General features: G+C 49.2%; 1 protein-coding gene across 2 annotated transcripts in view; it reads left to right on the top strand.

Annotated features, from left to right (window-relative positions):
* The window catches only part of EHMT1 (euchromatic histone lysine methyltransferase 1), a 59939-nt gene that overhangs the window by 22593 nt on the left and 12746 nt on the right, over positions 1 to 24600 (top strand). Inside the window, exons 7-21 of one of the 2 annotated variants that reach the window (XM_080630482.1) lie at positions 2002 to 2122; positions 3917 to 4048; positions 6425 to 6570; positions 9207 to 9350; positions 10879 to 11105; positions 11816 to 11980; positions 12453 to 12535; positions 13981 to 14087; positions 15854 to 15976; positions 18556 to 18657; positions 19420 to 19524; positions 20927 to 21081; positions 21883 to 22050; positions 22427 to 22571; positions 23455 to 23532. In XM_080630482.1, the coding sequence (XP_080486608.1) occupies positions 2002 to 2122; positions 3917 to 4048; positions 6425 to 6570; positions 9207 to 9350; positions 10879 to 11105; positions 11816 to 11980; positions 12453 to 12535; positions 13981 to 14087; positions 15854 to 15976; positions 18556 to 18657; positions 19420 to 19524; positions 20927 to 21081; positions 21883 to 22050; positions 22427 to 22571; positions 23455 to 23532 (2001 nt within the window). The remainder of the gene's footprint in view (positions 1 to 2001; positions 2123 to 3916; positions 4049 to 6424; positions 6571 to 9206; positions 9351 to 10878; positions 11106 to 11815; positions 11981 to 12452; positions 12536 to 13980; positions 14088 to 15853; positions 15977 to 18555; positions 18658 to 19419; positions 19525 to 20926; positions 21082 to 21882; positions 22051 to 22426; positions 22572 to 23454; positions 23533 to 24600) is intronic. The other variant, XM_080630483.1, reaches the window with a different exon arrangement.

Genomic DNA, 24600 nt, shown 5'->3' with positions numbered 1-24600 from the left:
TGTCTTTCAGCCTTTGTCCTGTTGTAAATTCCCCCTTCGCTCTGCTGCCAAAAGGAGTGAGAGCGCAAAGCTGTGGGGTTTCATGTCTCTGACAAAACTCACTCGGAAACCACCCCCACACAGTCATGTTTTCCACAAAGTGCTTAACCCTGATCTGTGATAAAGTTCATTGCTTCCTGATGCTAATTACTGGGCTTTTGTTGGTGTTTTCAACGAGGTGTTCAGTGCTTTCAGTCACTGAATGTTAGGAATGTTTGAGAGTGCTTCACGTCTTCAGATACAGACTTGGCATGAGGCGGGAGCCAGCAATGGTTTCTCAACAACCTGCAGCTCTGTGTGGAGCTCAGGTGGGATTGTTCACAAACCCGTTGGCCCAGCCCAGAGCTTAAATTCACATTGATCTGCCATGGCACCTTAGGGTACCAGATGAGCAGATCTTACTGGGGAGATGTGCAAACAGCACACAGAGAGACAGACTCTCTCCCTATGAGGTTGTCTGTCTCGTACTAGGGCAAGACTTTCAGGAGCTGCTGGTGATTTGTACTTTGGATTTAGCAGGTGAAGAGAGCCTGATTTTTAGTTTTTAAATTTCAGTTGTTGCTCTTTGATTGTATCCGTCTCCCACCCTCCCCTTTACTTAAAATGTGCTCCTTTCCACAGCACCTCAAGTTGAGGAGCCAGCATTTAAGGCACCCCAACTCCTCAGTCACCTTGAAAAAATTCTTGGCTTCATTTTCTTGATGTGTTTGCTGAAGGTAGAAACAGCTCTACCAAGTGAATCAGAGCTCTGTAGGGTCTGTGCCCTGTGCTCTGACACTACAGGAGCCAGAGAGGACCAAGCAGCAGGAGCTGTGTAGCCTGACCCTCTCTTTGGGTAGCTGAAGCCAGTCTGTAGCGTTAGCTCGAACCAAGGCTTGAGCTTGCAGTCATGTCCCAACTCTCAAGTCAGATCTCCACATCCCAGATGATGGTTATTGCTCTGCTCACATCTCTGGTGAATCATTTGGTTCCCCAGACAGGGACTGGCCCAAATGCAAACCTCTCCCCCACAAGCAGAGTGATGCAATGGGTGTAAGCCACGTGGCGGGGCACAACGGAGCCCTCGCTTGGGGACACTTACTGAGGGCAGTGTAGACACGGTGCAGAGCTGCCCCGGAGAGCCAGGGCTCAGCACCACTGTATCGCTCCCTGTGATAACACAGCATGGTGCAGCATCGGCTTCCCATGCAGGTAGGGCCTGATCCAGCTACTCTTAATGGTAGCAGGAGGTTTTTTGTAGGCTTTGGTGGGAGATGGATAAGCTGATGGGTTCAGTTGGAATGTGGGTTTTATGATGATGTGTTGTACGCTACCTTACAGGGTCGGGTGCCTGGTTACCCGTTCTGATGGTGACTTTGAAAACCCACCCCAGACAACAGTATTTCTTTTTAAAACCAAAAAACCTGTTTAGATACGTAAATATGTCTGAAGATGTGCTGCGTGACTAGTGTGTGCTGCCCTGTTCCTTGCTCAGGGAAGGGGCTGATCTGTTGCTGTAGCGTTTGATTCCATTGGGTCCATCCCAACCCTGTAAGGTGGCTCTTCAGGCGCAGGGTGGGTTTTTGTTGGTGTTTCCTAGCACGACTGTGAAGCAATGTGAATATTTGAGTTGGAAAACCCCACCGTTTTTCTGGGGAGAAGCTAGAAGTGTGCGTGTGCCTGTTACTTGCCTTGCTGTGCCGAGGTGCTCGGCTACTACTGCGATGAGTGTGGTGTAAGAACCTACATGGAAGAGAAAGTGAAGCATTCTTGAAATGACAGGAAATGCACCCACATGTGTGCTTGTGTTTCCTTTTCGGCGCTGTAAAGACATCTCAGCACCACTTGATTGCAAACCCCCGGCCCTTCAGGCCTTTGCACACAACACAAGCTGCGGGAAGGCTCTTCCGCATGGGCGCGAAGGGCTGCTGGGACGCTGCTGCCAACATGCCTTACATGCACGTGGCCTCTCTGGTTATTCAGAGCTCCGAGTCCAGCGTCAAGAAGAAGCTGCTGAAGAGGAAAGGAAAGACGGAGAGTCCATGGCTGAAACCCACCCGCAAGAGGAGACGGAGGAATAGAAAGAAACAAGCCAGTGTGCTAGGTAACTTGTGGTGTTGCACAGAAATCAGCCTTCTACATGGAGGGGTAAGGGCCTGAGGCCCGTGGGGCAATGGCTGGGTGCAGAGCTCGCTCTGCAGGGTGGTAAGGCACTAGAACAGGTTGCCCAAGTGAGAAATGCTCCATCCCTGGCAATGTTCAAGGCCAGGCTGGACAGAGCCTTGGGTAACATGGTTTAAGGTGAAGCATCCCTGCCCATGGCAGGGCAGTTAGAAGTAGCTGATCTTAAGGTCCTTTCCAACCCAAACCATTTTATGATTCAATGATTCCTTTTGGGCTGTATGACAAACCCATGTGTGAACTTGCATCTCCCTGACAGCAGAACACGTGAGATGGCTTTATCCTTGGCATGCTGGAGGAATATCTTTTTATTCATGAGTTCCCTTTAACCTAAGAGTATCTAAAATAAAGACCTTGTGGACTCATGTTCACTCATGTCCCATGAACTCAGGGAGCATGGTTAGACGCAGAAGGGAAAAGAGCCACCCAACAGTGATGCTCTGTTGCTTTGTATGGATGTTTGTCCAGCTGAATGGAATGTGCAGATTATGTGTGCACCACAGCATTTGCAATGAGCTGCCTCTCTGGCCCATCTCGTGGTGTGGGTGATGTTCAGGTGGTCATTCTTGTTTGACCCAAGTTACCCAGTGCTCAGAAGGAGGTTTCAGTGGCCTTTGTCTTCTGAGAGCTGTGGGTTGGGGAGAACAGGAGTGCAGGCTGGAAGGGATACTTCATCAGGAAAGGTAATGACATGGGTAAAAATGAGTGGGCAGTCTCTGAAGTGAAGCTGTGCTTTCAGCTTCATTATGAAGGTTTCACACATCCATCGCCATCAAAGCGTTTATTCTGTGCTTGCTAATTCTTTGCAAACAGGCCATTTTTTATCAGCGGATTTGTGGCTACTTCTAAAGTAACCAGAAGTAGCTAAAGGACCACGTTTCAGTCTCTGGGCTTGGGTGTTACCTGCCTTGCTCCTCTTCCTCCCAAACCAGCCCTTCTCAAGACAAAGTAGAGGCCATTGATCCCTGTCAGAGCAAATAGCTCGTTCTTCATTTCAGATGCAGACTGGACCGCTGCCCCTTCAATGAAGGTGGCAGCCAGTCTTCTAGGCCTATGAGAGTCTCTTGGCCAAGCCAGAGTGGGAGAAGCAAACCAGGAGAGGAGGCAAAGCCAAGGGAATGTGAAGAGTTTGACAGTGCCCGTGAAGGCTCTGAGGGATCCCCACACAATCTCTTCCCAGCAGCAGCTTTGTTCATTTAGAGCCAGAACTTGGCTTTTCTGGTTTTCCCCTCCCATTAAGCTGGATGTCCCCTGGCTCATCCTCTTGGTGACATCCATGATGAGCTGGTTGGCTCTGCCTGGCTGGAGGGTACCTGGAGCCTTTTGCAGCAGGTCGCAGGCAGGAGGATGCTTCAGCCCTAGTTTCATCCCTTCTTGTGCCATTTAAGCTTCTGCAGGCGAAGCAGTACAGCAGCAGGCAGATGTGCCTTTCAGAGGCAGAACTTGTCTCATTTATTCTTCTTTTGTTGTTACCTGCCTAAGTGGAAGTGGGAATTCTGTCTGATCAGACAGGGGAGGAATTAAGAGGTCGATCGTGCCCAGATGTTGCATTTCCATAATTCCATGTGCATCTGTACTCTTGGCCTCTCTGAGGAGCCTGCATACAGCCTACTGGCTTAAACATGGCTCTCACACCCGCACATGCTTGCAGCCAGTTGGGTGTTTTACTGTTAATCCTTGGTTTTAGCAGTGTAAATACGTGTGTGTTTCCATCAAGGTGCCGAAGCCTATAAATCATCCTTGGGAGGCAGAGAGGGGCCTGGCCAGGAGAACAGCATGGAGTACATGGAGGTGTCCCTGGATTCCCTGGATCTCCGGGTGAAGGGGATCCTCTCCTCGCCGGCGGGAGGTGAGTGGGACTCCCCGGACCGAGCCCCCCCCCCCCAGGAACCGGGACCCCCAGGACCGGAGCCGGGGCTTTGTTCCACCGGGCGCACCGGGGCCCGGCTGCCCCCTGGCGGCTGCGGGGCCCTCCCGGCTGCAGAGCGAGAATGGGAGTGGGAATGGGGATGGAGGTAGGGATAGGGATGGGGATGGAGGTAGGGATGGGGATGGGGATGGAGGTAGGGATGGGGATGGGGATGGAGGTAGGGATGGGGATGAGGATGGAGGTAGGGATGGGGATGGGGATGGAGGTAGGGATGGGCATAGGGATGGAGGTAGAGATGGGGAGGAGAGAGGGATGGGAATGGGGATGGAGGTAGGGACAGGGAGGAGAGAGGGATGGGGATGGGGATGGAGGTAGGGACAGGGAGGAGAGAGGGATGGGGATGGGGATGGAGGTAGGGACAGGGAGGAGAGAGGGATGGGGATGGGGATGGAGGTAGGGATGGGGAGGAGAGAGGGATGGGGAAGGGGATGGAGGTAGGGACGGGGAAGAGAGAGGGATGGAGAAAGAAACAGGAATGGGGCTGGAGACAGAATGGAAGCAGGGATAGGGATGGAGGCAGGGATATGGGGATGGAGATGGGGGTGGGGATAGAGACAGTGATGACGATGTTGACGGAGACAGAAAATGGACATGGGAATGGAGACAGAGATGGGGATGAAAACAGGGATGGGGATGGAGACAAGGATGGGGATCCAAGCTTAGGTGGAGCTTGGACGATGCCCATGAAGGGTTCCAAGGTGGTCTCCCAGCCTGCCTTTCCTGCTCAACAACTCCATTCCTGGAAGAATGCTGATATGGCATCTCCCCAGATCACTGCCTCTGCCCCCTGGGTAATCTTGCTCAGCACTGGGAAGAGGATGGGCTAACCAGGTTCCTGGGTGCTGGTTCCCCGCCGCTGTTTCCAGTGCGGAGTGCTGAGAATCCAGCTCCTCCTGCCTGACCTGGATCCCTCAGTCTGCAACCCCCCCTCCCCATCGCTCTTTCACTTTCAGAGGTTGTCTGGCTCTTTTGATAGAGGCACATCAAAGAGCAGGTGGGAGTGTTCACCACCACGGGAGGGTCAGCGCGGATGAGGGATGCTTTCACCAGAGCCTCTGCATGTCAGAAAGATTATGAAGGTGACAGCTCGGAAGGCGAGGGATGAGCTTTGTGATTTGTGGTGCTAGAAAAAGCTCTTAAACCTTTAAGATCTTGACAGGATTTTACATGAAAACTCTGCTTGTATAGCTTGAAATACCCCATCCCTTCCCTAGGCTTGAGCTTGCATGTTGTCGGCCAAAGGAAACTCCTTATGGGATGAAAAGGGCTTGTGCTTGGCTGGGGGGATGCTGCAGGGGGAATGCTGGCATTGCCAGGGCAGCCAAAGAGGAATCTCCCCCGGGAATTAAGTCAATCTTTGACACTTTGCAGCAAAATAAATCCTTTGAAAAGCTTAAGAAATAGCAGCTCCCTTCTCCCTGGGACTTGATCCCATCGTAGGGCTGTGATAGGGAAAGGTTGGGACACATCAGGGTGACCCAATCCAGAGGCAATAAATGCGTGAGGGTTTGCTTTTGTAGTGAAAATACCGCAAAGAGATGGTGTGACTGTGTGGGTTCAGAATAGGAGTGTAGGCCTAGGAGCAATCCTTTTGTTGGTAGGCTAGAGACTGAGTTGAAGCCAGAGGAACTACAAGTGCATTCACTCTGTGCCCCCACACCTGGTGGTGAGCCCACTCAGAAGCCATTACCCACCTTTAAATAGCTTTAGAAATGTCCAGAATCTGAGAGCTAGAGATGAGGAGAAGGCAAGAACATCGGAGCATCTTGCTGCTTTCTTTTCCCTGGTTTGTTCCCTGTCCAAAAGAAATCAATTTTGGTTGGCTGACACCAGATCGTCCCAGGAATGTTGTTTTCCCATCTGTTTAATAAGCCTCTGCAAATAGAAGTTTGTGCTTTCCTGATCTTCTCTATTTATCACTCCACTGACCACTTAGATTTCCATCTCTGCCTCGTTTCCAGCAACTTTTCCAGTGCCAGAGCACAGTGTTGTGGGGCAGGTGGGAAGAGTGATGAGAATCTGCACTTCATCGTTGCTTTTCCTTTGTCTGAGTAAACTGTTTGTAACTTACTACTCATGATTTCAGCACGGTCATCTGTAGGAAAGAACAGGGTGCTTTTGCCAGCTCCAGCTGGTGTAAGAATGGGTCTGGTTTACAGGATTTGGCTAATGCCTTGAGAGTATTTCAGGATATAGAATGCCAAAGTGCCGCAGGACACGGGTGGGCTTGGGGGACTCTATCCTTTCTCCTAGAAGTGAGTTTCAGAGTTGATTTATTGGTCTTCTGCATTCTAGGTCTTTCCAATGGTCCTGAAGCAATGGAAGTAGATGGGCTCCAGGAAGTCCCCCTCTGTAGCTGTCGAATGGAAACCCCCAAAAGCAGAGAGATCACCACGCTAGCCAACAACCAGTGCATGGCCACAGAGAGTGTGGACAATGAGGTAGGAACCTGGTCTTTTAGCTTCTCATGGACTTTGCTGCTCAGGACAAAGACATAAAGAATAAAAAGCTGTGCCAGGAACATTGTGTTGGGTCACACAGGGGCTCTGAGCCTGCTAGGCTGGGAACCTACTGGTGTGTGGCAACAGCAGGGCCACCCTGCTCGCTAAGCTGAGGGCTGCAGCACTCTGCATGTGTTGCACGGCTGAGTTGAAGGCCTCAAAGGGAGGAGATGGTGTGATCTGCAGTAGGAGAGGCTCTGGGTGGATCCCTCCTGCTTGTTCTGGTCTGTACAGCTGGATCAGGGTGATGGAACAGCCACACTTCAGGCCAAGTGGGCTAAAATACATCATCATGATCACAGAGGGAAAACCCAGGGAGAGGAAGCTCAGAGCTGGTTTCCCTTGACTACCAAGGAGCTGATGCAGACCTTCAGCTCTTGAGTTTTGGGAACTTGGCATGCTCCCCACCAGCTCATTCTGCCCCAGTCTTCCTCTCTCCTCCTCCTCCTCCTCCCCCAAGAGGCTTCTGTTACAAAGCTTCCTGTGCAGGAAGCCCTGTGCAGCCTCCAGGTCTGGCTCGCTGAAACAATCACACTTGGTGCCTTTTGGTCCAGATGCCACTTGATGCCTGCTGGTACCAGAAGTGTGGAAGTAAGTGGCAGAAGTGACTCCTTCCCAGAGCCTGGAAAATGAGGCTGCAGGACAGGAACAGTCTTGATAGAACCTCCTTTTACTGGGTGGCACTTGGGTTTCTTCTAAGCTTCAGCTGAGCTGCAGTCACACTGCAGTGCTCTGGTACTTGCTGGTAGTAGAACAAGGAGTGAGAATATCCCTAGTTCTCCTGTAGAATCCCAGGAGAAGGGTGGATGGAGGGAGAAAGGAATAAGCAAGGAATAATAAAGGGTTGGCAGCCCGGTTCTGCTTCTGTTAGTACTTGATGATATCTATAGAGAAAGGAATTTCCAAAGCATGGCAAAATAGATTTCATTAAAGAGAGAATGCTCTGGAGACTCGGGAGAGGGGGACCGCAGGGCTTCTAAATGTAAAAATAAAGGTATATGGAAGAGTTTCTTCTTGTCTCTGTAATGGTTTGACAGTTCTGACCCTGATTAAATCAGAGAGGAATAGCAAATGCCATGCTTTATGTTAGATTCTTTTTCATAGTGGGATAAGTGACTCATAGATGTTACATTATCCATGTGAGTAGTGGGTTCTCCAGACTGTTATGTCCTTGGAGAATGTTAGAAATAGTGCTGAGCACCCTGCTGCACTCTCTGATGGTTGGAAAATGGCAATTGATCATTTTGTACTTCGTTAGAGTTTCTAAGAAGTAATGCAGTGTGACACGATGATGCAGCGACTTCCTCACTGGGACATGCAGCTTTGCACGTGTTAATCCCATTTCCTCAGCTCCTAAGTAGAAATCAAAGCATGGTGCTCTCTGGCCACCCTTGCAGCCCCTGGGCTCTGGGTGTCTCAGTGATGAGTGTAGCCAAGGTGTCCAAACCGCAGGTTGACTTTGCAGTGGAATTTGGGTTAAATTGGATCAAAGATGAGAGAAGCGAAGGATGAGCCAAAGTTAAAATCCATCCTCTCTTTTGGCAGGGATGTTGATTGTGCAGGAGAAGTGGAGTTTAAAACAAAAACTAGAGAGAAAGTCTGGTTTTGCTGAGAAAAAGGAGCAAATGAAACCTCAGCTCGGACAGGCTGTTGGTGATGACGAGGCACCGTGCTCCCCATGGGCTCCTCTGCTCGCAGTGGCAGCACCCAGTGAATGGTGCACTGGTTTCAGCAGGGACGTGTCCTTGTAGCAGCCTTTCACGGTTGTATTTCTATAACCGTCCTTTGCCAAGCACCCGAAGAAGCCAATGTTGTTATCAGGGGGAACTTGCAGAACCCAGACAGCGTCGTGTCATGCAGGTGGCAACTGGGATGTGCAGAGGTTGTGTGACTGGGGGCAGCGGGAGGAAGAGCTGATGCTTCTGAGTAACACTGGTTGGGAAGAGTGAACCCCAGTTATGCAGCCCACTGGCTTTAACAGAACAGGGTAGTGAACAGAAGGCAGCTTCCTAAGCCCAGAGCTGTACATTGGTGAAACCCTTCAGAAAACACCCGGAGCTCTCACTGTTCACCCCTGTGCGGGCAGGGGCCAGTGCTGGAACCAGCACAGACGATAACTCCACTGGCAGTGAAGAGCAATTACGTTTCCCTTTATCTTCCTGTGACTTAACTTTTGAGCAGTAACAAGATTTAGTGCATATGGTCTTGTTCTCGTGGTCACCAACACCCAGCTCTTCCTGGCGAGCCAAGAGCTATGCTGGGTGAGTCAGGCCCCTGGGACTGCCCCTTCTGCTGCTGCTTGGCTGCTGCCTATTTCCAGTTAAAGACCTTTTTTCCTTGCAAGGAACAAACAACTCAGGGTCCACATGCATGTTAGTTAGTAAATGATGCATTTCTTCCTGTGAGAGCAGCTTTCCCAGCTTCCTGCTGCACTGCTAATGCTATCTGGCACACGTCTGAATTACTGTGAACAAGCCAGGGCTCACCAAGGCAGTGTGCAAGATCTTCCTCCGCACAAGCACAGAGGGTGTTTTGGTCTCCAGTAATTTCATTTCCTTTAATTTCTCCTGTTCCAGCTGGGCCGATGCACAAACAGTGTGGTTAAGTATGAACTGATGCGCCCGTCTAACAAAGTCCAGCTTTTGGTGCTGTGTGAGGACCATAGAGGGAGGATGGTGAAACACCAGTGTTGCCCTGGCTGTGGATACTTTTGCACTGCAGTAAGTCCGTGCTCTCAATCTAGGGAAGGGGGTACCTGTCGCAGTAGCTGGAAGAGCTGAAGGTGGAAGTGGTACCTAAAGGGGTTTACTGACTTCCTGGCATCAGCTCCACCTTGTTCCACAGCACATCAGGTGGTGTTTTCAAACAGGAACGTGTAGCTGCAATTGTCACCTTGATCCTCCTGGAGACCCCAGGGAGTGTTACTGAAGGGTTTTCGCTGGGAATTCACACAGTGGAAGTTTTGCCATAGGAATTTCTTTGGAACAAGGATTGTTTGGGATTTTTTTTCTGTGTACAGATCAATTGCATTGGAAATTGTGTTAGCTTGGTTTGTAAATGAATCTGTGTGCACACATCAGTGTCCTCCCACCTGCCTGTGATGGTTTAGATGGGAACCTGAGTGATGGCACTGGAACAAGGCAGTGTTTGAGATCTGCTTCTTCCACCTCTGCCACTGAGGCTTTTGATGGTCCAGTACTTTGTCAGCATCCTAGTTTCCCTGTTGGTAAAGCTGAAAAAGACCAATTGAGGGCCTCACGGGTGTGAGGAGGATTAATTGTCCAATGCCAGTGTTCTTGAAGATGAATCAATGAAAGATGCTACAGTAGGCTCAAACATTGCTGTGTAAATGGAGCCATCCTGGGGTTTCATGCTGAGTCAAAGATCATTTAAAGGCTAACATCCACAAAACCCTTCAAGGCATTTCGCAGAGTTGATACAGAGTTAATTAGATTGCTTGGGAGGGCCATGAATTCGGGAGAAGAGCGGGGTTTAACTGGTCTTTTCTTACACACTTGTACATCTCAGTGACAAGCCATAGTTCATGTAGTTCCCATAGCTCACAGGTAAACCTGGGGGGGTTTGTCTGTGCTGTCCATCACTAAGAGCACAGAGCACAGCAGGGCTTCAGGTAGCACGGATATCACAGGGCTCTGAGTTCTGGGCTCCTTCAGTTCAGTTTGAAACACTTTGCTGGAAAGGGAAAATAATTTTAGGACAAGTCTGTTGAAGGAGCAGTCAGCCACGTTGTTGGGGTTAAACAGCAGATGGGGGCCAGGCAGACAAGTCACGTACTTGAGGTTACACGGGGGTTAAGAGCTGGTTTACTTGTACTCATGGAGGTCCTGGAACGGTTGGTGCACAGCTTGGTCAGGTAGTGTTAATGCTGGCTTAGCACACAGGTCTGAAGTTTTCTCTTCCAGTTTTGGGGCGTCCTTACAGTACACTGGCACTTCTGGGAGCATAAGTGAGAACTTAAGCGTTAGATGAAAGAGCTGGAAATTGGAACTTCTTGCTTCTGTTTCCCAAGCACAGTTAAAGAGCTTGCTTTGCAGTCCTTAACCAAGTTTTTTCCCCATTAACTTGGTTTTGTTCTCTTCTAAAGAAGTGGCAGTGCTTGCTTACTGTATTGGAAGCGCCAGGGACAAGAGTGATGATGAATGTTTAAGAGATCTGTGGATGAAGCATGTGGAAGGGGTAAGGCACGAAGTGACCAAGGTGTGAATTTCTTCGCTATGGTTCTTTTAGGGCACTTTCATGGAGTGTCAGCCGGAGAGCAGCATCTCCCACCGTTTCCATAAGAACTGTGCCTCCCAGGTCAACGACATGAGCTACTGCCCACACTGCGGGGAAGAGGCCTCCAAGGCAAAGGAGGTGACAATAGCAAAAGCAGACACAACCTCAACGGTGTCGCTGACCTACGACCAGCAGAAACCAGCGGCTGTGGAGGGAAGGGCTGACACCACGACAGGGAGGTGAGCTTGGGAGCACATGGGGATCTCAAACCTTGGGAGCACACAGTGATCTCAAATCTTGTGCCAGACTGTGCTTTGCATTTGGATGCTCCTGATGGAGCAAAGTGCTCTCTGCTCCTTCTCTGACAAGCCAAACTCAGCTGCAGGAATCTGCAAGTGTGTTTTGTGTTGCTTGCTGTGTTGGAGAAGAGTGCAGTGGCTGCAGGGTGAGCTATGAGGATAGGAGGGGTTCAGGAGTTAAAACCATCCCTTCCTCTTATTATTAGGAATGGAATAAGAGTGGAATAAGCTTATGTTGCCAGGTCTCCTAAGTGACAGGGAAATTGAGGCAACACCTAGCTGTAGCTCCTGCCCTGCACAAATTGGCACAAGTATAAAGAGAGGATGAAAATGTAGAGGCAAAAACCAGCCATCCCTGTGTTGAACAGTGTTCTGACTTCTGTCCGATCTGTTCTGGTGGTCTTTATGTTCCTTGTTTCCACATATTCCTTGGTTTCCTGTAGCACAGAATACATCAAAATATACTCATAGGCAATGCAACTTCCTGGGGCAAGTTCTTACCAAAAAGGCTGTAGAATATATTAGTTTGTGTTTCAATTTCAGTTACACTTAATTTAGAATCCATTTCCTTCCCTTCTTTGGCATGAGATCTACACTGTTGGGTATTTTTAATGATTGTGCTTTGGCTGTTTCTCATTTTGTCTCTTTAGTGGCACTGGGACGCGGTTGTCAGAGGAAGACAAGCCAGAAAGTTCAGCTGCTGAGGGGTTTGACATAGCTGGATCTTCAGTTTTCCCAAAGCCTTCTACCAGCCTGACCCAGGGACCAGTTAAAGAAACTCTGGAAAGTGCTCTGATTGCCCTGGACTCGGAAAAGTAAGAAACAGACCATTGTGTCTCTCCAATTCCCAGCAAAGTTGCTTAACCTAGAGGAGACTGAGATTTAGCTTCTGTGGATGTTGGGCCCACTCAGACCTTTTCTTGTTCACTTCAGTCATTTGTCACCCCCCACAAATGACTGACTCAGAACAGTTATAGCTCTCAGTGATTTGTCTGGAGGATTTAGTTTTTCACTGCCCTCCAACCATAGCTATAACTACGAGGAATTCCCATTTACAGTTGTAATACCCAGAATTTGTTGATGAGCAACACTCATAGGTAACAGTTCTCATTAGAACAAGGCTGGCTGCAGTTGGAGCTGGATTTAAGGTCTCCTTCTGGAGGCTTGTTCTGTGTTTTGCTGGTGCTCTGGAGCTGTTCCATAGGAACAGACTTTGTCATGCACACGGGCTAGCCAAGAGTGTTCTTCAGTGGGTATTAATTGCTCCTCTTTTTCCCACTCCTGCAGGCCCAAGAAGTTACGGTTCCATCCGAAGCAGTTGTACTTCTCTGCGAGGCAAGGAGAGCTGCAAAAAGTCCTGCTTATGTTGGGTAGGTGGCTGCTTCCCAGGACGTTGTGTGTCTGGCAGTACTCCCAGCTCCTGCCAGGCAGCTGCCAGAGTCCACTTCCCAGCATGGCAGCACGTCATCTTCCCCACTGCCCCTTGTGAGTGGAGTTGGAGGAGAAAGCCATTTCTGCAAGTGATGTGTCATTGGAAATGGCTTCATCTTTCTGTGAAATGTGGACCTGCTCCCAGCTTGTTTCTGCATTTGGGCACGGTTTTATCCAGAGAAGCTCCTTCTGTCCCCAGAACACCTACATGTAATGTTTCCAGACTGATAGAACTGGTCAGGTAGTTGCATCCAGTAGGGAAGTAAAAAGATGGCAGTCAACTTATGCTGAGGCCCGTCAGCAAGAGAGCAGAAAGGAAGAGCCCTTCAGTACAAAGGGTTTGTTTGGGGAGTACACAGTTGTCTGTCACCCGATGACTTTTAGCTGCTGAGCTTGTTTTTACCAACAGATATTCCTGAGGAATCTCCCTTTTGAAGGACACAGTGTTTCCTTGGGATCATTTCCTTTCCGCTCCAGTACTTTGCAGTACATTTTCAGATGCTTTCTGTTCTCTTCATTTATCAGATTCTTCTTTATTTTTTGTCTAGCAAGTGTCAGCTTCATTGTTCGTGTCTTCAATAGCTCAAAAGTGTTACTCATTGATATTTAACTATGGCCTCATCATATGCAACATGTTATCATGCCCAGACATCTTTGCCTGACTGTCATCATCATCTGTCAGTCTTTGCACAGCTGTGAGAGTCTCTGGTCACATCCCCAGCTTCTGGTAGTTGGAGAAGCTCCATCCACTCTGTAGCCCTGTGTTTGCAGGGATGCAACAAGGATCACTGCTATTAATTGCAGTTGCTAGTGATTAGACCCAAAGGCCAGGTAGTTCTGACTCTTTGGTGTTTCCAGCTTCTCTTGCTTTAAACAAAGCAGTTTTTTGTTTTCCTTTTTATCTTTGTATAATGTTCGTTGGTTTTGTTGCACTGAGAAATGGTGAATTGTGAATCTGAATCACAGAATCCCAGACTGGTTTGTGTTGGAAGGGACCTTAAAGCTCCTCCAGTTCCAAACCCTGCCACGGGCAGGGACCCCTTCCACTGGAGCAGCTTGCTCCAAGCCCCTGTGTCCAACCTGGCCTTGAACACTGCCAGGGATGGGGAGATGCCCTGTGTAGAAGGAGAAGGCCTGTATAGAAATTGTGATGCCTTAAAGGTCTTAAACTTCTGAAGCTCTTGGTTGGAGGGCTGTTGCGTATTGAATGTCCATGGGCTGCCATGAGGGCTTTCTGGCATGAATGGTTAGTGAGACATGAGGAGGGCTGAGGATGGACCAGGAACCCATCCTTTAAAAGGATTTAGTTGAGACCTGATTCTTCTGTTACCCTTTTCTCTCATCTCTGAATGGTGGTTGAACCCATCCCTGCTCTGTTTTCCAGTGGACGGCATTGACCCCAACTTTAAAATGGAGCATCAGAATAAGAGAACCCCTCTCCATGCTGCCGCCGAGTCTGGCCATGTGGACATCTGCCATATGCTGATTCAGGTCTGTCTCCACTTGTTCTTCTGTAGAAGCCATTTTTCTGTGGTTTCTGGTCTCCTGCCCACATGGCAAAAGCATGTGAAGCTTCAGTGCAGGGCCCTGTGCAACAAGTAGGAGCCTACGTGCCCATCACACCCAGCAGTGGTGTGCTGCCAGATGTGCCAGCACAGGCGGACCGCAGACAGGCTGCAGGGCATCCGCAAGCTGCTGCCAAGAGGCTCCCTGTGACAAAGGCAAGTAGGCTCTGGAGCCTGGCAAGCCAGCATCTGTCTTCCCTGCCGTCAAAACATGAGTAAATCCAGCAGGATTTTCCTCTACAGGGTAAAGGTCCTGCATGTGGAAAGGGGAGAAGGGCAGATGCAAGTCTGGCTTGTTGTCTGAGATTTGGACTCTAATGGAGGAGAGATGGTCAAAGACATAGGGGTGCTTTTGTTGAATCCACTCCAAAATGATGTAAAGGAAAAAGAAGGGTTTAAAAAGTTAGAGTTTTTCCTTTTTGTACTGCGGATTTATCACCTGGAGTGACTGGAGGGATTCTCTGTTTACTCTGTGTGACTGGGAAACCTTAAAGGGCTCTTGAGAAAGCAGCAATGCCATGGCTTTGAGAACAAGCCTGCTGGGTTGTTGCATTTCAGCATCTGGAGTCAGAGGCTTACGAAGTGCTGTTTGAAGATGCAGCTATGGGCCTACCCTGCTGCTCTCACTCAAGTTACTGCACGTGAAGACAACAGAGTGACTTGTACGAGTAAAAGGAGTAAAATGTTTGAGCTACTACAAACAACTTGAATTAAGTATCAGTGGAGTTGGTTTGTTTCCAGAATCCTTCATCATCTTGTCTCTTCCCTCATGTCTGACTACTGCAGTAGAACAGGATTTGGCTGGGCATGTCCCCAGCTTGTTAAACTTGAAATGCCTCTTCTCAGGTCTGGTTTAAGGAGCTCTTGCTATTTTAAAGTGATCAAACCAAACACATTCAGTGGGAGGTGCCTGGAAGGGGTGAACCTGAGTCAGCGTGTCGGCTGCTGTAAGCAGGTCTGTGCGTCACACGTGTACCTGCATGTGTGACCTGCCAGCAGTTGGGCTGTCTCAGAGCTCTGGTTTTAGGTGTTGGGTGGGTTCCTGAGCTAAGCTAAAGAGTTAAAGCAGGCAGGACACACAACACAGGAGTGCTTTGGAAAAGAGTAAGATTTTGGTTCAAGGCACTCCATGCTCAACTGGGAACTGAACTGACCTATGCTCAGAGACCTCTGTAGAAACATTGCCATGGACTTGCATAGGAATAGTTAGACAATCTCCAGGAGTATTTTTACAGCTTCTACCTCTGTTGCAATCAGCAAGTTGTTCCCGCTGCTTGTGACATTGTGAAGAGCTGGCTGCTTTGTTCATTGTGTCCATAGAAATTACAGACCAGGGAAATCAAAGCTGCTGGAGAAAGGAGGCTCATTTGTCCCAGATGATATCTAGAAAGTAGCAGTACAAAATCCATTAATAACAAGAGCTATTTCATACCAGTTGTTGGCTTCCTTACGCCCTGGTTACTGGCTGTAGAAGGCAGGGGGGAGGGCAGGCATTGTGTGCTGCTTCCCAAACCAGGTGGAATTGCACTGTCTTCTTTCTTGGGTTTATTTCCTTTTTCTTTTCTTCTCCCCTGCTCAATATGGCTAAATTTCAGTTAAAAAACTTGCTACTAAGTCACTACTCCCACATCCTTCCTCTGCTCTCGAGTAGTGATTGTAACTGTCCTTGTATCTGCCTTGGCCTCCTGACAGGCTGGTGCTAATATCGACTCCTGCTCTGAAGACCAGAGGACCCCACTGATGGAAGCAGCAGAAAACAACCATCTGGAAACTGTGAAATACCTTATCAAGGCTGGAGCACTTGTAGATCCTAAGGTAGCAATTGTTTCCTTATCTTTTTCTCCTGAAGAAGCCTTTGTCCACCATTTCTTTCTTGATAGGTCTTGGGTGGAAGTGCATAGGCAGAGGGGAGGTGGACTTGCTTGTCTTGGGCATGAAGCCTTGGCAAGGCCATGGTTGTTGGTAGTATCACTGGAGTGGTGCAGTATCCTGGCTGTGAGCACTTTGGGGCAAGTGCTGCCACTGGCTACATGAAGTTTGTGGCACCGAGTGTAGGAGGTGTTTGAGTTCACCTGGGGCTACTGAAATCCATTGCAGTGGCTTTGGAGTTTGATTTCAGAGTTTTCTATAGACTCTGATAATGAGACTTTTGGGGTGACATTTTAAAATGGGCTGGTAATTAGGTGCTTGCCAAGCCAGCAGAAATGACAGAGGAAGCTTTGCTTTCCAAAGGATTGCCATGTGGTTTCTTGCAGTCACGCTGCAGTGGCAAAATTGTACCCCATCTTCAAACTCTACCCTTTAATTTAAAGTAGTACAATAAAACACAGCTGTCTGTTTGCCTGTAGCATGCTCTGGTTACTTTGCAGTCTTGGAAAATACACAGATCATGTGTATCAGTATATTAGTCCCCTACATCAGATGCTATTTGGAGCTCAGGAGCCCTCCCCATGTGAATTTATTGTTGCAACCTGCTGCTCTTGGCATGATCTTCTGCTATTGCTGGGGGATACAGCTGGGCAGGGATGCTCTTTTCATGAGGGAGCTGGTAGGACAAGGAGGATTGCACAAGGTGCTGCCCACCCCAAGCTTTAAACAGATCCATGAGAGCCTGGTTCTGAGCTGAGAAGGGGGAAAAGAACGGACAGGCCTGTGTGGGTTCATGATAACCATTGTCCCAGGTGTCTTGGAGCAATCCAGATCTCTTGCCTGATTTATTCCTGGGGAAGTGAAAAGAGGGGATTTTTCTTCTGAAGGCAAAGGAGAGCTTGCAACAGCAAATGAGAAGCCTGAGATCACGTCTGAAGTCTAGACTAGTTTATTATGTTAATTAGTTTCTCACACCAAATTAGTCATCTGTTTGAAAGCAGCAACACTGCAGATTAAAATCAGCTCCAGCCATTGCAATGAGAAATCCAGACATGAGCTGCTGTGGTGTGCGCCCAGCACAGGGAGATGAGGGGTGCTGGGGGACTTCTCAGACCCCAGGTGAAGGTGTTGATGGGGTGCAAAAGCCCACACAAAACCTGCAGAAACTTGATATTAGAATCATAGAACCTGAGCCTGGTTTGTGTTGGAAGGGACCTTACAGCTCCTCCAGCTCCAACCCCTGCCACGGGCAGGGACACCTTCCACTGGAGCAGCTTGCTCCAAGCCCCTGTGTCCAACCTGGCCTTGAACACTGCCAGGGATGGGGCAGCCACAGCTTCTCTGGGCACCCTGTGCCAGCGCCTCAGCACCCTCACAGGGAAGACTTTATTCCTAATCTCTAACCTAAATGAGACATTTAGGTAAACATTAGATTAACGTGTGTCTGCTCTCCGTAGGGTTGAGAAGCTGCACTTGGCTCACGCTAATCTAAGGGGGAAGCTGTGGTATTATTCAGGTGTGGCACTTGTAAGGGTGTAGGAACCCCTTCTTCACCCCAAGAAGCCCCCATTGTAATTCCTCACCAGAGATGTGCTGTCCTTGCCCGGGGGGTTGCTCCCTAGCCCTGTGCCACACTCCCCAATCAGCTCCGTCTGAAAGCTCTCACCTCCCCTGTTTCTTCCAGGGGCTGGGCTGGAAGCAGTCATTTTGCTTTCAGTCTTTCATTTCCTCCTCCTCATTTCCTGGTCTCTGGGCCTTGCTCTGTGCTAAGCTCTTAGGATATAAAGGCCTGATCAAAATCAGGCTTCAGCCACCGCGATCTTTGGTGTTAGCATGGGAGTGTCTCCATCGTGACTCAGAGCCTGTCCGTCTCCTCCAGACCCTGCATTCTCAGCTCCCAAAGGCATTTTTCCTTTCAACCTGTGGCTGTTTTTCATCTCCTGTCTCAGCAGACAGCTGTGGGCACGCTGGGGACTTGGTCTCTCAGGAACTTCTTAGCCCCTGTTCAGGACATCCGTTTGCCCTGCTGCTGGGTGCTGGGATAAGGCCTTGTGCTAATAAAATCCAGCAAAAAGCCTGTATGAATGGAACATTTCAGGTTGAGACAAGGCTCCTTTTCTGATGTAAAGTGAAAACTCCTCCTCTGTAGGGGATTTCTGCCTCTCTGGGCTCCTCATCACATGGAGAAGAGTTGGAGGGGTTTTGCTGGGGAAGGGGAGTATCCATCTGCCAGGGTTTGGGGCTGGTGCTTTCCCTAGGCTTCAGAAAGACATCTCATAGCCTTTGCACTCTCAGCCTCCTGCTCTGCATGGGTTGCACCTCTGAGCTTTGTGTAAGGCTCCCTCTGCTCAGTGCTGGCGTTGGCTCCTGCTCTCTTGCCTCCTTTACAGCAGCTGGGGGCTTTTGGAGTCCTCTGTTCTATCTGGGAACTTCTCTGGTGTTCCTGAGGATCACTGGAGCTGTACAGACATGGGAAACACTGGGAAGAGGTGTTCTCTGAGTGCTTGTTCTGTGGTTGTGTCCAGGATGCAGAGGGCTCCACGTGTCTGCACTTGGCTGCCAAGAAGGGGCACTACGACGTTGTTCAGTACCTCCTCTCCAACGGGAAGATGGACGTCAACTGCCAGGTGAGCTCTTTCTGCGAGGGGCAGGAGCTGCTTCTCTCAGGTCAGGGACTCAAGTCTCAGCAGTGTTTCTCAAGGCCAGTCCTGGGAGGCACCTGAAGAGCATTTTGTGGTGACAGTGCCATAGGCATCCTGGTCCGTCAGAGAAGGTGAATCCCCTCCACTGGCCCCATGGAAACTTTCCTTGCACATGCCTTGATTTGCAGTTTCTCCTTGACTCTGAGTTTGCTGGCGGAGGCTGTTGTTCAAGGGAGTCACTGTGCTCTTCCCTAGCAGGGGAGTGGTGGGATCATGGACATGGTGTGGGATGGGTTGAGCCTGGCCCTTGCCATCACAGAGCTTATCCATTGCTGTGGGGTGAGGCAGCGCTACATCAGGGTTCCTGGTTCTGGGGGAACCCCAGCACCCCTAGGCTTCTCAGGCAGCTTTGCAATAGCTCTTACCCAAGATAGATGTTCCTTGTGCCTTTTGGACAATATTTCAATGACCTGGAGATCCGTTGCCAGTGTGTTGAGCTGCAAATAAACTCCAGCCTGTTGAGGCGTGTTGGTTCAAATGGTGCTGGGCTCTGCAGGACCCTGCGGGACCTCTTCCTTCCTGCAGCAGCATAGGCTGAAGAAGAGTGATGAGACAAACACAGGGAGGGAAGGGGTCTGTGGCTCCCAGGCAGGGTGCACCCTGCTGTGGCTACCAAGGGGATTGTGAAGCCAGCAGGAGACGTCTTACTCATTCTGCATGTCTCACCCTTTCCCTTTCCCTCCTCAGGATGACGGAGGCTGGACGCCAATGATCTGGGCCACTGAGTACAAGCATATTGAGCTGGTGAAGCTGCTGCTTGCGAAGGGGTCGGACATCAACATCCGTGACAATGTAAGGTCCTTCCTGGAATCCATTTCAGAAATCAGCCACTATCATAGAATCATCATAGAAACACAGCATGGTTTGTGTTGGAAAGGACCTTAAAGCTCCTCCAGCTCCAACCCCTGCCACGGGCAGGGACACCTTCCACTAGAGCAGCTTGCTCCAAGCCCCTGTGTCCAACCTGGCCTTGAACACTGCCAGGGATGGGGCAGCCACAGCTTCTCTGGGCACCCTGTGCCAGCGCCTCAGCACCCTCACAGGGAAGAGCTTCTGCCTAAGAGCTCATCTCAGTCTCCCCTGTTCTGGCAGGTTAAAGCCATTCCCCCTTGTGCTGTCATTACAATCCCTTTTCCAAAGCCCCTCTCCAGATTTCTTGTTGGCCCCTTTATGTGTTGTGCTGGGAACCATCAAGCTCCAGGAGAAATGCTTTTGATTGTGATCCTGCTGCAAGCAGTACCTTCAGCAGTAGCTGGTGCAAGGCAGAGTACAAGTCCAGGTGTAGCAGCACATGGTGTGCAATCGACAGGGTGAATTTTTCTGTATGTGATGTGATTAGGGTTTTCTTTACCTAGATGTTACCACAATGGGAGGCAGAAGCTATATAGAAAATGGACTCTCCACTCCCTGGTGCATGTCAATAGCCTCCCATTTAAGGAAGGATCTAAGTTGCAATCACTCCAAGATTTGCTTTATTTTTGCTTAAAAAGAAATACAGGAGAGTTGGTCATTACTATCACTGCACTGTTTTAATCGATGTCTTCAGAGCTTGTCATGGGGAAGGGTTCGAAGTGTGCTGCAAATTGCACTGGAACTGAAAACAGAGTATCATTGCTTAAAATACCTCCATCAAAAAGATGAGTGTTCAGCTATTTCCAGTGCTGCTAGTGAGAGATGAGTACATTCAGTATTTAAGAGCTGCCTGAAGTCGGATTGATTGTTCTCTGTGTGGCTCATGGTTCTCTTTCTAGCACCTTCATAGTCCCTATAGCTTGTGCTGTGCTCTTTTTAGTTCTGTAGCACTGGAGGCATGCTGACTTTCCTGTTGGCTGGGCTGGGGAAGCTCAGCTTCTAGCCTTTTCCAGCATGTTGGTTCATGTCTGCCACCTCTCTCATGGATAGATTGAAACTGGTTTGTAGCTTAGAGAAAGATGATTTGCCTGTGTGTCTAAGGTAGGCAATGGACCACTTTGTGTGCAGCCTCCTCACCCTTGGTACTTGGAGGCAGGTGGAGTGAGAACTCCCTGCTTGTCTGTGCAGCGATTTCCCTGCCCACACTGGCAGTCCCACCCAGAAGGAAAGAGACTGCAAGCCACATGTTGCGTGCTGCAGGTGTAGAGCTAAGGATGATGGATCCCAAAGCAATAGGGGTTTAATGCACTAAACAGCCTCTGCTCTGTTCTCTTTCCCCCAGGAGGAAAATATCTGTTTGCACTGGGCTGCTTTTTCTGGCTGTGTTGACATAGCAGAGATCCTGCTGGCTGCCAAGTGTGATTTACATGCAGTGAATATTCACGGCGACTCGCCTCTGCATATTGCAGCCAGAGAGAATCGCTATGAGTGTGTAGTGTAAGTACAGCTCCAGCCCTGCTGCTCCTCTCCTTTCCCCTGGTCACTTCTTTCTGCCTGGTTACTGGCTGGCAAGCTCAGGAGATCCTTTGAAATGCCTTTGGTGTTTAAGCACAAACCAGGATTGGCATGGAGGGCTCATTTCTCCATTACCCTGCTCCTAGGGGCAATGGGTCTGAAATACAAGCTGCTGCTAGAGCTGGTGGAAAGTACAGCAAGAAACAAGGAATGGTGCTGGAGTCTTGGGCAGAGGCTTAAGGGGCTGTGCTCAGCCTGGGCTTCCCAACAGAAAGGCCTCAGGCATCCTTGGTTAAAGCTTGCTTTTTTCTCCCCATAACTAGCATGGCATAATATGGTAACAGGGCTTTCCCTTTGCTCCATCACTGCTGTGAATAAAGTCATCCTGGGTACTCACCAAAAACTGGTGAGTATAAACAAGGGCCAAGTCCAGCACCAGTTTCCTGTGGGACTTTTTCATTTCCACCCCGTATCTTTCCCTGCCAGAGAGAGTTTCAAGCCTGTGTGAAGTTAGGCTGGTACCAGCAGAGTACCTGTCCTGCCTGAAGCAAGGCAAGGTTTGCCCAGAGCTCTCATGAGTGCCTAGAGCTCAAGTCTGTGGCTTCTGCCAGCGCCCTCAGGTAGGATTCACTGAACTATGCTTAATAAGGAGAACTCAGGTGATTATTCACTACTACAGATTCTTCCTTGCCCCTTAAGGGCTCCTGGAGGATGTGATTCAGCTTGTTTTCCCCTTGCACAGTTTCTCTCAGGAGATGCTTACCCTGTCTTGCTCTTTTGCAGTCTCTTTCTTTCCCGTGGCTCGGATGTCACTTTAAAGAACAAGGAGGGTGAGACTCCACTCCAGTGCTCCAGCCTTAACTCTCAGGTCTGGGTGGCCCTACAGATGAACAAGACTCTCAGAGAATCATCTGCTGAGAAGCCTGTCCAGATAGAGAAGGTTGTGAGCAGGTGAGAATACTTTGCCTGGGGGTCATGAAATAGAGCCCCATGGGGGAGGCTGAGGGCCTGGTTTAAGAAAGGGCTGCAAGTGCATGCTTAGCCTTTTAAACTGGTGTGAAGGTCAGTTTGAGCTTAGCAAGAGCTAAGCACATGCTGATTCAGACCCTGGTTTGTAAATTCTTCTTCCAAATGGAAATACTGCCAAGCACAAAGAACAATCTGTAAGACGGGGTGGAAAAAAATGAACTCTGTGCTAGTCTGAACTGCTTTAGGCTTTGAGTGCTCAGTGATCAGAGACAGTGATTCTGCCCCAGGATGGCAGTTGAATGGGCCCTTTTTCAGGGGAGCTCTTCCTCTCTGACAGTTCTCTTTCTCCCACTGACAGAGACATCGCTCGGGGTTATGAGCGGATCCCCATTCCCTGTGTCAACTCTGTGGACAGTGAGCCTTGTCCTAGCAACTACAAATATGTTTCACAGAACTGTGTCACCTCTCCGATGGACATTGATAGAAACATCACCCATTTACAGGTGAGGCACCTTGCGTAGCCACATGGGTATCCTGTCGTGCTGTGCTGCACCTCAGAATGGGGTTTGCATTCAAATGGGAATGTCTGCTCCTAATATGGCCATCAAATTCCAGCTAAGGCTGTAGTCCTAAACTCCAGCTCTTTCTCTAGGAGATGGGATTCTGCTTTATTCCTTTTCCAGCACTTAAACTAATCTCTGTGATCAGCTGTGTGCTGTAGCTGGTGCTGGCTGATGTGGCTCTCATTTATCCTTTTCCTCTGTTCTGTATCTGGAAAGTAGTGAGTTGTTGGGAGACCTTCCTCATGCTGTCTTCCTGCTGACTGCAGCATCCAGGCCGAGGTCTTCAGTGCGATAGTGGAAGTCCTGGAAGGGCTGGGTTGTGAGAGCACAGGTGGGAAAGTGTAGGGTGAGGGACGCCCTCTCTGGGCACAGCCCTCAGATGGCTGAAGTGAACGTCCCATGCCCAAACCCTGCTGAGCAGCAGCTGGTGGTGGGATAGCTTTGGCTTGGGGAGTGCTGGAGCCAGCTGGAGCACACATGTGGGAAGAAGGCATCATCTCCCAGCTCTTGTCCCTGTTTGGATGAGTCCTTGTCCTCAACGACTCCCAAGTGTGGAGCACAACTCTTCGGGCATGCAGGAAGGTTAGTAACGCAGGAGGACATCCTCTCATGACAAAGGAAAGTGGCTCAGTGTGAGAGCACACAGAAATTACACACATAGATAATGGAATAAAACCACTGCCCAATTGATGAGACTTGTTGTCTTTCTGACTAAGGAGCTGTGGCAAGAAGACTTACGGTTTCCTCTCTGATCCAGTCACAGAAGTTGCTCTTTCAGTTATGTGTGTGTGGTGGGAAATTAACCCCTTCTCTTCTCTTCCAGTATTGTGTATGTATAGATGACTGCTCCTCCAGTAACTGCATGTGTGGCCAACTCAGTATGCGCTGCTGGTATGATAAGGTGAGGACACAGAACCTGCTAGTGGGTCAGGTCACTGTTCGTGAGCTGAACTCTGCACAGTTCGGGGTTTATAGTAGTACCTTTAAGCCAGTTCCTCGCACAACTGCTCTCTCTTTGTTTTAAAATGCCTGAAGTTGTAGTCTCAGCTTTGAGGTGTGTGTGGTAACAACAAAACACATAAGCAGGAAAGCTTTTCTAGTGTTATTTATTTGTGTTACTCACATGTCAACTGAGCCATTAATTACACCCATGTGCTAGAGAGTATTGAATAATCCATGCGTGAAATCAGCTTCCAGTTCAGAGCAGCACAGACAAAGCTGTCGTATGTAAACAAGGGCAGGGTAGTAGGTTTTTTGCTTGCTTTTATCTATTATCATTGTGATCCTTCTGGCTGAAGGCAAAGTAGGGATGTTTTAACTGCAGCATTGCCACAAGCCTGGTTTGGTTTGGGTAACCATGCTTCAGTGCTCCAGGGAGGGTTTGAGGTTAACATTTGGACAGGTTCTGCTAAGATCAGAACTTCCGTGAATCTCTGCAAGTTTCTCCCAGGGGGGCTGTTGGCATCTTTCTTTGCTCTGTGGTCATTTTATTTACATGTTAATAGGTGATTACATCTTTCAAGCCTTAAAAGCCAGATTTGTTAAATACGAGGAACTGCATCTATCACTTCCTTAATCCTATCTTGGCTTGGTTAATAATTGAATGGTAGCTTTTTTGGGAGTGTTATTTGCGAAGATAATGTGGTTCAAAGAACTTGGGTGTACTGGCCTTGTACTCTGGAAGTTTAGGCTTCATTCCAGAGGCAGACAAAGCATCTGCTTCTCTCCTCCAGCACTGCAAATGATAATAATGATGGGGATGCATGCTGGGTTTTTGCACAGCTCTGTAAAATATTTTTTCCAGTGGTGCATAAGGTGATGCCAGACAGCAAAAATCTAGATGGTCTCTTGCTGTTTGGCGGCTGTTGGTGATAGTGATGATGATCTCCAGATGTTGGTGATACCACTGTTGGGGTAGAGCAGAGCCAATGCAGAAGCTGAGGTCTGATGCTGGTTTGGGGGAGGTTGG

Source organism: Psittacula echo (genome assembly GCF_963264785.1).
Source record: "Psittacula echo genome assembly, chromosome: 16".
NCBI classification, from domain to species: Eukaryota; Metazoa; Chordata; class Aves; order Psittaciformes; family Psittacidae; genus Psittacula; species Psittacula echo.
Note: the sequence above shows the minus strand (reverse complement) of the source record. Positions and strands in the feature narration are given on the sequence as shown.